General features: G+C 43.4%; 1 protein-coding gene across 2 annotated transcripts in view; it reads right to left on the reverse strand.

Annotated features, from left to right (window-relative positions):
• cntn5 (contactin 5) overlaps positions 1–13,250 on the reverse strand; it is an 89,219-nt gene that overhangs the window by 53,796 nt on the left and 22,173 nt on the right. For both annotated transcript variants that reach the window (XM_040186206.2, XM_040186188.2), the window contains exon 2: positions 8,007–8,123. In XM_040186206.2, the coding sequence (XP_040042140.2) occupies positions 8,007–8,061 (55 nt within the window). In that variant the 5' untranslated portion in view covers positions 8,062–8,123. The remainder of the gene's footprint in view (positions 1–8,006; positions 8,124–13,250) is intronic.

Genomic DNA, 13,250 nt, shown 5'->3' on the forward strand with positions numbered 1-13,250 from the left:
ACAGAAAAGACAGACAAAAATACATTACTTGTATTTTGTTGCATTTCTGGCATCAGTATTTTGTGTTTTATTTTAATACTTTTATTTAAAATTAAAACATTTTTTACCATCTCTAATTATGATAATATATTACAGTGCTATACAGATTATATAGTCTTTTCATTTACAAAGTGATTATATCCGTTTCTTCTTCTTCTTCCTCCTTGCGTTTTTCGTAAAGACCGTAACGACAGAACGACAGTAACACATATATTCACATCATATTGCGTAGACACCATTACATAGACACACACAGCTAGACGCGCACACGTAGTAGACGCCATCACGCGGACGCCCTCACATAGACACCCTTACGTAGACACCATCATCTAGACGCGCACGCGTAAATGCTCGCGTAGTAGACGCCCTCGTGTAGACGCCATCACGTAGTAGACGCCATCACATAGACGCCATCACATAGACGCGCACAAGTAGTTTGATTATTTTCGTTTTCTCTTACGTAGGAAGAACTAAATATACAAATAATACATTCTGTCACATGGTAGAAAAACAATATGCTCTTGTGCTTAAAGCAGCTCTTAGGTTGCAGAACAACATCAGTTGTTACGGCTGAACACCAGTATGATGGTACGTTAAAAACTCATACCGTAGGGAAACCTGATACCGGCTGAAACGGTACACCGTCCCGCCCTCGGTTCAAGTGACATTTCCTTGTTCCCCGTTAAGTATATAGAGGTGGGTTTACTTATTCCTGCTGTGTAGAGTTTGGAGCACGGCACTGTTATACATCCAGTGTTTCCCCAGCCTTACAGCTTTGGGGTACGGGAGGTGGTGGGTGGGCCGAGGGCGCGGGGGGTGGGGGGGGTCCCGGAAAGTTATCAATGTCCATTTGCTTTATCTGGGAAAACAACATTTCACACGCTGAACCCTGATACATGAGAAGAGACCTTTTTGTTTGTCTGACCACTGAAGCCGACAGGCGCTCAGCTGTAACCTTCATCTGATAAAAGCGACGGACCTTGCAGAACCCATTGATCCCCTTGATCTTTCAGAGGGGGCAGAATCTCAACCCTCATTGTTGTTGAAAGGGCTTCACCTGCTGCTATTTAGGGAGCCGTCTGTGATCTTTTCAACCCCGCCTCGGTGATAACATCAGTGCAGGAGACCGGGGCCATTCTACACTGGAATCAAAGAAGAAAGAAGCCAAACGTTCCTGTTAGCTCGCCGTTATTATATCACCTATGTTAAACCATGGCGTTACCGACAGGGAGATGACCTTTTACTAAGCAATAGCATACAGAGAAGTCTAAATGATCATGAAGTACTGCCAGTTGAGGGGATTGGGGGGATGGGGGAGGACAAGCTAACTAGCTTAAAACAGAAGTGAAGGACTGACAGCGTCCGGTCTCGGTCCACTTGCATTCGGTCAGCGGGTCGTCCCGGCGTGCGGGTCCCGGGCTTGTCTGCAGCGTCTGGACAGTGGCGGAGTGACGGATTAATTAAAATAACATACAGTAGGTAGGTGAGACACTCACGGGGACTCAAGTGGACCGACATGATTAGACATAGCCTGTGAGATTAATGAAGACCTTCACGGAGAGATTATATTGACTGAAGCTGATTATGCTTGAGACCATTTATTCAGAGGGATATCATTACGGATAGAACAATCCATACATCACAGGCGGCCGCTCCTCGCCTCCCATCACAGCCAACTACTTCCTAAACCGTGTTCCCTTTTTAGTCTTTTTTTTTCCTACAGGGACTGTATGAGCTGCTTCAACCTTTCCCGGGTAACAATGTCAGCGCGGCGGTGTTCGTATGATGTACGGCATTGCGCTGTGGAGCCTCACAATGAGAAGTATGGAGGTCTCTAAGCAGCCTGCTGTGATACCGATACTCACTCTGTCTCTCTGCAGGTAAAAGGTAATTATACTGCGACGTGACGCAAAATCCGATGCCACGCGTTTTATCTCTATCTTAAATATGAAGCTAATGACGACAAACTTTTTGTAATTGGCTCCAGACAGCGTGGCGCGGCAGCAGGACACAAGCGTTGGCGTCCGCACACAGGCTCATTGTACATACTGCCTGGCAACTAAAATACCAAAACTCCCGAGGGAGCCATTGTAGTGTCGATCACTGTACTCACCCAGAGACGCTTCACTGCCAAGACTTGAGTGTTGATCCCCACTTCTAATGACGCAGGAATCCAAAGTGACATTTCTTTATCATTTCATCTCCTTGGCCCACGTTGTGAGCGAGAGAGAGGCGGCTGTGGTTGGCCTGCCAGTTGGAGAAAGTCCACAAGTGCCCGAGAGTGGGAGCCAAATATAGATCCCAAAGTTTGTGTGTTTGTTCCCGGAGATAATAACCAGTAGCATTCAGTGAGGTTTCAGACATTGATTTTGTTATTTGGGTTAATGGGATCTTGGGAATTTGGGAATTGCAGTTAAACCCCCCCCCTCCTCGCTTCGGAGGGACGCCGTATTTCAAGGTATACGTTTCAACACAAACAATTCCGTATTCATTGCCTGGTCCCTCTCTGTGTAGTTTTTGCAAATACTCCATTTCCCTGTATTTCTAGTGCGCGACTCTTGTGCCCTTGGTGGAAATGACTCCATGCATCAGTGATACGGTTCTGCACATCTGTATTCCCCGCAAACCTCTTTTAATATCGAGATACCTCCGACTTAGATGAGGAATATTTGAATTGCCATTCCACACTTAACACTCCAAGCAGGATTGTATTTCAATCAGAGGTGGGTGGTGGGGGGGGGTGGACACAGACATACCTGGCGAGCACGCCTTTTATAAATGAGAGAAATCTCACAGTGCTGCCCCTCTCTGCTGCTGCATGGATGAAATAAATGTGAACAAAATAGAGCAGTATGGTGGGCATTCTCAGAATATTTAGAGCAAAAAGCGGGTCAATAATCCATTACATCCGGTCGAAAGTATGATAACAGACAAAGACGGCATCGCTCCCCTTGCAGTGGCCCTTTGTGGCTCCTGTTTTTCGTAACATTGAGAAACACGGCGCTCTTACTGAAATGTGACATTTTTCTGACAGTTGTGAGCTTTAAAAGTGCGCTCATCTCCAAGCGTCGCTTTTTCTTTTTTGGAAAATGACAGCTTTTCTTGCATATTCGACGTTGTGGCGTCAACGTGCGCTGTTTAGCAGTTACAGTTCAGCAGGTGGTATTTTGCTTTATTATGACGTCTTTCACAGTTTAACAGCCAATGCATTACCATTTATCATTTAGCCGACTCTCTTATCGGAAGCAACTCCCAATAAGTGCGTTCAATCAAGAGGGAACAGAAGCAGAACAACAAGGACCGAGATGGCATGAGAGCTGCAGACAAACTAATTGAGTGATTCCCTTTCAGTAATTGATGTGGCAATATATCTGCTGTTATTTTCAGGATGGATGACGGCAGGAAGTGCAAGTTCCTCCAAGAAATCTGATAAAAGTCCATTGAGAGTCATCCCTCTAAAATCAGGCTCAGAAAATGTCTCCCAAGGCATAATAACTAAGACAACACACATTGAGTAAAGTAAAGTCCTGTCATTGCTTGTTATACGTCAACAAGATGCCTGCGGGCGATGCTGATGAATGGAGTGTTTTCCTTCTTTCGCTACGCCAGTAAAATCTCATTCACTGCTGTATGCTTCTACTGGCTTTCTCATCCTACAACAGCTTTACAGAGGAAGAACCGTCGTGTACCAATGGACAAAATGGGATGGGAGTGTGTAATGGAAATATTGTGATCATGAATGTGGGCAACATTCGTATGCATTTCTCTAAGGCCACATTTACCTTGTCCATCAAATTAAAATGAAATGATTGGACCTGAAAGTACTGCATAATGTGCCTGCAGTGGCCACACAATCGGAATTATAAATACAGGGAGGAATGGGTCACTCATAGAGTCTGTGGGCTTAAAAAAAACAGTACCTCTTCTATTATTTTTGGAAATAGGCGACAAACAATGCCACTGAAATGTGTAATCGGTTGTGCTAATGTGAAATGGGAATTATTTAGTGAAATCATTTGCTGACAGGTTAATGACTTGCAGTGTGTGAATGTGCATATTATCATATTTAATTGAATGTAAAAACATGAACAGAATTCCTTGCGTCTCCTTTAATCCATCCACCTACACAGTGTGCTTTATAGGAGTCTGGTTTCATGAGCTTCATCTGAAACTTAAGATTTATTGTAATTGCTCGGTCCCCTGACTATCTAGATGTTCCCCCCGCCGACGGCAATTTGAAAGAAAAAAGTAGTTATGGTCACAAAGGCAGAAAAATCTCTCCAATAATAAAGTTCTTTACGGCTTTTCAGAAAGAGACATCCTGTATTTTTTTTTTGAGAGGCAATTACGTTGCCAAGCAGTTAGACAACAGGAGCCATCGCAGACACACAGAACTGAGATGCCAATAATGAACAAGGGGAGCAAACTGTCAAGTTCATCCACCCAAGGCACCACGGAACCGAATCCCCGGATTAAAAATCACTGGACAGCATTTACTCTACTGAAACAAATGACCTGGAAGGACCTTTTTTATAAAATCTATTTACATTTTATGAGCAACGACATCTTTTTCGATGCAATGCTCAGTTTAAGGGTTTAACCTCGACACGAGGAGTCCAAGAGCCAGTGAGACACTCTACTGCACTACTACTACTTCGATATTAAAAGAAATAACATTTCAAACTTTTATATTTTAAATAATACAAATGTTGAACAAACCCTTTTGCTGAGAATTTGATAAAGGGTAATGATCAGAAGTAAAACTGTTGCATTACACTTGGCTACATTCAAAGTGGTCAAACATTCGGTATTCAACATTAGTGCACGGCTCTCCTTGCGTTGCTGTCGTGGCTGACTGGGAACCCACAGGCCGAGTGTGTGTATGCTCGTTGTCATCATTTACCAAACATTATATTGAAGTATCACGCCGCTCTACGTTGACAGTTCGGTTCTAGCAGCACACAACATTTTCAATAACTGGGGCTCAAGCTAAAAAACCTATTCGTATATCTTGTGTGCATCTCTCATTTTAAAGTTACTTGCCGTATGAATGGTGAAGCTAGAAAAACAGAACATAGCTTGAATATATAAAAATTACAAAATAAGAGGAGCGGTTAACAATGTGTCGGTGTACACACATCCACTTCAGGTTTCCAACTTTGTATAAATGTCAATAATGCATATGGTTTGGAAATACCGATAGTAGCGCAGATACTTTACGGTAGTGTCTATGCATTTTCTCATTTCTTAATTGATGTTGGTCTGCACTGTGGCAGTCACGGTCATTGCTGTAATCTCAATAGTCTTTGCACGTTGCACAGTTGAGAAAGTTTTTAAGTAAGTCAGTCTTCAATCTGATTAACGTGGAAAAACTGAACATTTTTTCTACATAATGGGTTACAAACCATTTTATTACATTACATTACATTACAGGTCATTTAGCAGACGCTTTTATCCAAAGCGACATACATTACACTTTAAACCCATGGCTTTTTCACATTTTTGCCCGGGGAGCAATTAGGGGTTAGGTGTCTTGCTCAGGGACACTTCAACATGGAACATGGGGCAGTCTGGAATCGAACCTACAACCTTGTGCTTCCCAGCACACCTTCTCTAACCCCTGCGCCACGACGACCCCGCCATTTATTATATAAGCATCTTTTAAAAAAAAAATTAAAATCTGATTAAAAAAAAGGAACTAGCTTTTCAAACATTTCTTTGTGTTTTGAACTTAGAGAGGCTGTCAGAGCAGAGTGCACATGTGACAACTACATGATGAATGCGTCTTGAACAGTACACAGAAGTTGGGCTGTCAGCCTGCAATTTACTTAAATGTCCAAAGTCCTGTTCTCTGCCGTCTCTCTGAGGCCAGATGAGCTTCTTGAGCAGAGCTGACATGAGCAAGATATGAAAGCACACAATCACAATCAAGGCGGAGCGGGACTGTAACAGCGGCAGCAGGTTTGCGCTCTCTAATCAAACTCTTTGATTATTCTATTATTTTATTTGTTTTACATTCCAAATGCATATGCAAAATGAAAACACAGCCCGGTCTTCATATTATAGGACATTTTGAAGAGTAAAGGCTACAAACAGAAGCGTATGCATCATGGAATTGGGCTGTCACACTGCCTCCCTCCCTTCTTTTCAGGGAACAAAGACGTGTCACCCTTAAACAGCTCTGCGGCTGTTTTCTATGGTATTGTTTCTTTCTGTGCAGTGCATTGTGGCCCCACATCTAAGCAGGGAATATAACCCCAAAACTCCCTCCCACACATATGTGAAGAAAATCAGCCGCCTTTAGTGAGGAATGCGCCACCGCATTGCAAGCTTCGACGGGCGCTTGGCCACTGAATGCTGCGTCGGAAAAAGAAGCTCCTCCTCTTAAGCTTCAGCCACCTCTCGACGTCATCGAGGTTCATTTGCAAATGTAACGTTATCAGCGCCGCGGCAAACGCGCTTGCTGTGATACTTCAGTTTACGTCACATTAACAAAACCTGCAGCTCATCAGGTGATCGGCGCCTTTCTCCGCCCACTACACCGCATATGATTGTGGTTTAGACCCGCTTTTAAGAATTGGAGTATTTTCACCGCAAAACGGAGGCGCGCTTTCACGGGTGGTTTCTGTACATACCGCGGAATACGTAACTAGGCGCACTTCACGCACGCCGTGAATGCATGACACGGAAATGCGCAATTTATCCTTTTCAGTTTCCGCTTTTGAGAATAATTAAAAATAATTCATTACGTTGCATGATTGATACGTGAGGATCCTTTACCTTATAGCCATTTTGTTTCTTTGGTGTGAAGCCATAAAAAAACAACACCTTTTGCACTGTCTTGGATGTAAAACACCATAAATCAATGCATTGAACATTGCCTACCATTGAACATTGAATTGTATCAACACTTTCGCCCCTTCGCACTACCCTGCGTCGGCCGGTCGAAGGTGGAAAATGTTTGCATCAGCAGTTCTTGAGAAGACGATTGAGAAGCAGAAGACTTAGATGGAAATGAACCATTGCTAAATGCACAATATGACCAAGAGAAACAGTCCTATTAAAACCAATTGGTGTCTCAACCCGAGACCAGCATCATGAAAGTTAACGACTGAAAGAGCAGAAGTGAGGCAGTGTCAGAGATTACAGCGAACTTTCCCTACAATAAATAACCTTACTGCTAATTCATGCAGGTTTTGCCCTATAAAAGCCTTTAAAAGTTATAGTGCAGCCAGGAAGAACGCAGCACAGTGAGCCATTAACCTGTAGCAGGTAGAATGTCACCTTATGAATACTCCCCCGCTTTGGCTATAAGCATGTAACCAACCTGTATATGTAGTGCTTTTAAAGACCAATCCTGTCTCTCCCTTCTAAGAATGTGCACAATTTATTCAGAATTCAAACAGTCCCCCAGAAAGAGGAATCAAAAGTACCGAAACAGTAGTTTCCATTTAATAGTGTGGTTTAACGAGGAGATGATGGAGGTCAGCCCTGTGTGTCAGACTACCACAGACGAAGCTCCGAGAGAACCGCCGAGTGCGTGAACCGTCCTCATGTGGCTTTCAAAGAATCATTAGAAAGTGCAGCTGCTGTTGAATCGGCAGACACACCACATGGAGACACTTCAACCGCGTCACATAGATATTCTATGAGAAAAACGCACTCGGTGGACGGACCAGAGCGCTGCCATGGTGGTTTTTATTTCCTATTGAATCCATAGAACATATCAATTGTTTTTTGTCAAGCTATAAGACGTTTACAATGGAAATTGGACCCAGCCGTCGGGTGACACAAAACACCTCCCGCATAGTAAATGATGATCGCCCAGCTGTGTCACCTTTGCGACGGGCGTGTCATGGCGGCCGGTATCGGCCGAACTCGCTTCTAGTATCAGTGCTTAGGAGGAAGATTCTGTGCAACTGTTTCGTGGTACCATCTCTCAACACTGCCTGCTGATTATTGCTTACCTGAAAGGCCACTGATGACAGACAGGAGGAGAAATGGTTTCCATGGTGACCCCATACTGGTTGGAGAGGGTCCCTTCTGCGAGGGTGTTAGCAGGTCTGCGTCTTCATTAAAGCTGCCTGCAAACAGAGACATAATAAAGAGTTGGTGGGAGCGCGCGCATCTGTTCATCACAAAGGCTCCAATCTCACCGGATGACGTCTCTCGCATCAATCAGCATCAGGATGGGTCTTAAAGGACACAAATAGCTCCACTACACTTGTAGTAGTGTAAAGAAATGAAACTGGTTGGACAAAATGTAGCGCCACATGTTTTTTTTTCTTGTTTTTTTTTACCTCTGCAGCAACTGCAGGAAAGAGAAGCTGGTGGTTAAAAGAGCCGATGAGTTTCTTGTTATTTATAAAAACAAATTGTATGTGGAACAAACACATTATTAGCCAAACATTCGTTAATCGCCTGCTGTGGATGGATCCCAAATACTACCTGACTGTCGATTATGAATCTCACAGAACTATCCGGGCTCTGAAATGGACTATTGCATATTTTATCGCTAACTAAATTCCAATGGATTCATATAATTATCACATCTCAGCATATTCAGGTCCAAACGTTACACTTCGATGCAACCTGCCTGACCGGATAGAAACAGGTTATGTTTCAAAAGAGCCTGTGAAACAATGGATCCACGCATGTATTTTGCTATGAAAGCCTTCACAATAAAAATCTCACTTTTGTTGCTTAATCTTCTTCCTTGTACAATAAGTTGATTTGTTTTATTGAAGAAGCTCTGCTAGCTCGGTGATTAACACATTTTAATATGTTACAAATTCCTCACAATAAAAGTTATTCGTGCAGCCTATTCTTCCTGTCTGGGGTGTTCGTCCTCTTTTTATTGAGATTCTGTGGTATATAAATCCTTCATAATAGTCCACCTTCATCTCAACATTTAAAAGCTTTTTTTTGGGGCTGGCAGCAAAATCGGGAAAATGTAGGGTTTTTGTCAATGGTAAATGAGGAGGACTGAGGGAGCCGGTCTGAGCTGTGCCTGAGTCTCTCTGGCTTGGCGGGGGGTAGAAGGGGGGGAGGACCAGTGTTTGATATATTGTCTGCATTGTCCCCACATGCTGTCCACACCTCACTGAGATCCAAATTCATTGCGAGCCAGGCCACCTCAGGCCCAGCGGTCCGGCTGATCGGATCCCACCGAGAGCCGAGATCGGATTTTCAGTGTAAACATTTGACAGTTAATGCATCCTACCATGATCGGGTGTGACGAAGCACCACTGCCTACGTTAAATCGGTTTCCAAAATCTGCCTCCAGCCTTCAAAGCATATATAATGTAAAATGATCAGTGATATATCAAGTTGTTAAAATAGGTTGTTGACAAACGCACATGCACACGTGCTTCAAACGCAGTGTGAACCATGTGTGAGCCTGAGGAATGTGTTGCTGCTGCTGTGAATAAATCACTCTGAAAATGACATGTACCTTTATCCTATTGCTCAAACATTTAAGCACAAGCAAGGTGTCCCACAAATAATGGACCAGGTGGAGCCTCCGTATATAGCGGAATGGCTTTGAGCTGGTTATTTTCTGTACCAGATGATTCTCAAGGTCAAACCGTACAAACTGTCTTCAAATCCCGATTCATTTGTGTGTGTGTTGTTGTTGCTATTTGTATCTGGTCGGACGCACCAGATGGAAACAGTTTGCTGGGAGGCACTTTCAGGAAGCACTTGGAAGATGAGTGGATGACGGATCTTTAACTTCAAGGATGAATGTTTTAAAAGCATCTCTTTCATTGGGATAAAACGTTTTTTGTCTACTAAAATACTCTCATGGTTTCGAAATGACTACTATTGTAAATACGCTAACTGGCACACACGTACACACTCAGGCCACGACACGGGAGACCAATCGCTCTGAACCACTTGTTAAAGCTCGACCAGATGGATTTTCATGTGATCTTGCAACAATCCTGCCGTGCAATTAAAATAACATGATCTGCATTTTAACAAACGGGCTGATACATGAAAATCAGACCCGTTATGCACACACATGACACGCGTCATGTCAAGCGACCTCTACCAGGTACCAAGCGGACCTTGGTCTTACCAGCAGTAATGATGCATTGTAAAGTTTTTAGAATCAGATTTTTTAGGTTACTCATTTCCTTCAAACGAAAGGTATTCATTCCCTCAAACAAAACTATTCAAGATTAAACTGGAATTACATTACATTACATGGCATTTAGCTGACGCTTTTATCCAAAGCGACTTACCATAAGTGCATTCAACCATAGGGTACAAACTCAGGAGAACAAGAAACAAGACAGTGCAATTTCATCAAATAAGCCAATTTACAATTTGCTATAGATGAGTGACGTTACAAGTACAATTTAAGTGCTACAATTTGTTAGTCTTTTAGTCGAGGTAGAGTCTGAAGAGGTGTGTCTTTAGTTTGCGGCGGAAGATGTGAAGGCTCTCTGTGGTCCTGATGTCATCAGAGAGCTCGTTCCAGCACTTAGGAGCAAGGACAACAAAGAGTCGTGATCTAGTCGAGTGCTTTGCTCTCAGTGAGGGAGGGACGAGGGAGGGACATGGTACGTGAGCACCAACGTTTTGAACTGGATGCGGGCAGACACCGGTAGCCAGTGAAGAGAGCGGAGGTGTGGAGTAGTGTGGGAGAATTTCGGAATCCATCACAGTTTGGCTTCGCCCACCTCCAAGTGTCGACGCCGTCATCAAACGCTGATGTGTGAAACACCACATCTGATTTACGGACGCTATTCTATTTCTAAACACTGCTAACAGAAAAAACACCTCTCTCTCCGCACAGACAGCTCAGTGGGTTGAGGGAGGCATGGTGCATTCATCACTTATGCCACCTTGTCTTGGCCTCAACCCGTTTCCTCTCCCTCTTCTCCCAGAATGCACTGGCAGTAGGACTGGTGGCTCAAAACAATCAGCCGTGTAGCAATTAGGCGGCTAAAGAAACCGGAGTATCTCCTTCCTTGCAGTGTGAGATGTCTTTTCTCAGTTTATTTGCCATATGTAATCTGCTATGCTTTTCTGCAACTTTCTAGCCGCTTTCTCTGTAGCTAGATTATTTATCGAGATTCTCCGCGTTTCTTCTCTTTGAAGCAAACAGCTGACGAGCAGCTAGACAGCTGTCTGCACAAGCGGGTGACAACTGCCTTTCTATTTGGACCCAAGTCCTCACCCTGCTTCACCTCGCTGTCGCTCTCCACTCGCGCACAGCAGCATGGAAATAAGACATGGCTGTGCGGTGGAATAAGAGCAGAGGCACAGCGGTCCCCTCAGGAAAGGAAGCCTTCCCCGTCTCTCCGTAGCAGCACTCTTCCAGCCTGCTTCCGAAAATGTTCCAAACAACAGTTGGCACGTTGGGCTTGCTTCATTTTAGATAAGCGGCATTGAGCTTCAGGGAAAACCAAGAGCTTTTTTTCTAGAAACGAAAGGCCGAATTTCAAGCCTCTGTATGAGAATTAACTAATGGCGCTGATAAGACTGGCGTACAGGTTGCCGTGACAACACCAGAAGTTAATACGTGCAATTTATATTATATTACAAGTTGTTGATATTAAGCCATTTTAACATATCTTTTTTTATTCTATTATTTATATTTAGTAATTTGAGTTGGACTTTCTTCTACTCACTAACAAGCCAGTTGTTGTCACGTGACCATATATGGGCGAGAGAATGGGGAGGCTGGGGACAGGGGGAGGGGAGGTGGGGGGCATTATTTATGGAGTTAAAATGATTAGGTGCTGTCATGCTTGATGTAGGAAAAGGGTGACAGTATTTCTTTGTGGATCAGCTGGTTTCCATCCAGAGGACAAGAATACATGGGAACATGAATAATAAGCCCGGACTCCTTTAGGACCAGTGTGGAAGAAACAGCCATAGTGGTCACTCCGACATGACGACACGGATTGTGTGGCAGGTGCAGTCCTGACGGTGCATTAAGTCACAGGCTTCTCCAGGGGGGAACAAGGTGACAGGATATGAAAATAAATAAAGGAGGGTCCGCGTATGGAAATGATCGTAATTCCAAAACACAAAGAAGCCTTTTGGGGCATTTAGAGACTGGTTGTTACTGCATAATAATAAATACTGCTGCTAAATATGGAGCCAATTTTAATTTTAGAAATATGTTTAATGTGTAAATGTTCAATCACAGATAACTGAGTTGAGCTGACGTCACACGTTGGGACTTCCTAAGTTGTTGTTCCATCATTTTCTGTTGTTTCCATTTTATTTGCTTGGACTAAAAGGAGCTTCAGGTGACATTGCTTTCAAAATATAATCGTGGTTAGTTTTGAAATTGCAAAAGCAGAGATACAGAACAACAGTAGAGTAAGAATGCACACAAAATGAGAGGTATTATCTCTAAAATACTAGACTCCCACTTGAAACGCTGTGACTAACAGTAACTTGCTAACAAGGACTTGAGATGGGAATCGGGTGCACTCAAGTATTTATCAGCGAGCAGGGGTCTCCTGTGTGTATCAAATAAAGTTGGTCTGCACTCAGACAACTTAAAGTTCACCCTCTTTCACTGCTCGGCGTCTCACAGGACTCTGCCAGACGGGTCCTTTGTGGTCTCGGATTTCACTTCCCAGTCCAACCAAATACCTTAAACAGGGCTGATAAAACTGCAAAGTTGTTTCTGATTCACAAGCTGAGCCAAACCCACGCAAAGCATACAGACGTATAGACACAGAGGCAGGATGACGATGGCCCCATTAGGCAGCGACACCCGCCAGCGAAACATGACATTGACAGGAAGTGGCAGCCAAAACATAATGAAAAGTGTTGTCAACGGCACGCGAGACAGCCAATGAAATACCTTTCAGTGGTATTTTAGGTATTTAAAGAATACACTTTGTGCTGGGTTTGTCAGCGCCAACACTTTGTGTTGTTCACCAACCAGTTGAGGTGTACATTTTTGTTTCTTGGGGTCACAGACTGGTTCCTAAAAGCACGGGTTGTGTACTGAAGGCTGGCAGTATTGTGAATGTGGCGAATGGCGGCACGATAGTCAAATATGTGTTACTTTATGGAGCTTTGATGTTTAAAAAGTTCAACGGTTTACAATCAAGTAAACATAAAGAAGGTATTTGTCTATTCATGATGAACTTTAAAAATACAAAAAATGTGAATGCTGCCAGTTAAATAAATGAAGTTGGTAGGACACCTGCTTTGCAATAAAAAAAAAAAGATTA

The sequence above is a fragment of the Gasterosteus aculeatus genome, chromosome 1, assembly GCF_964276395.1.
Source record: "Gasterosteus aculeatus chromosome 1, fGasAcu3.hap1.1, whole genome shotgun sequence".
NCBI lineage: Eukaryota > Metazoa > Chordata > Actinopteri > Perciformes > Gasterosteidae > Gasterosteus > Gasterosteus aculeatus.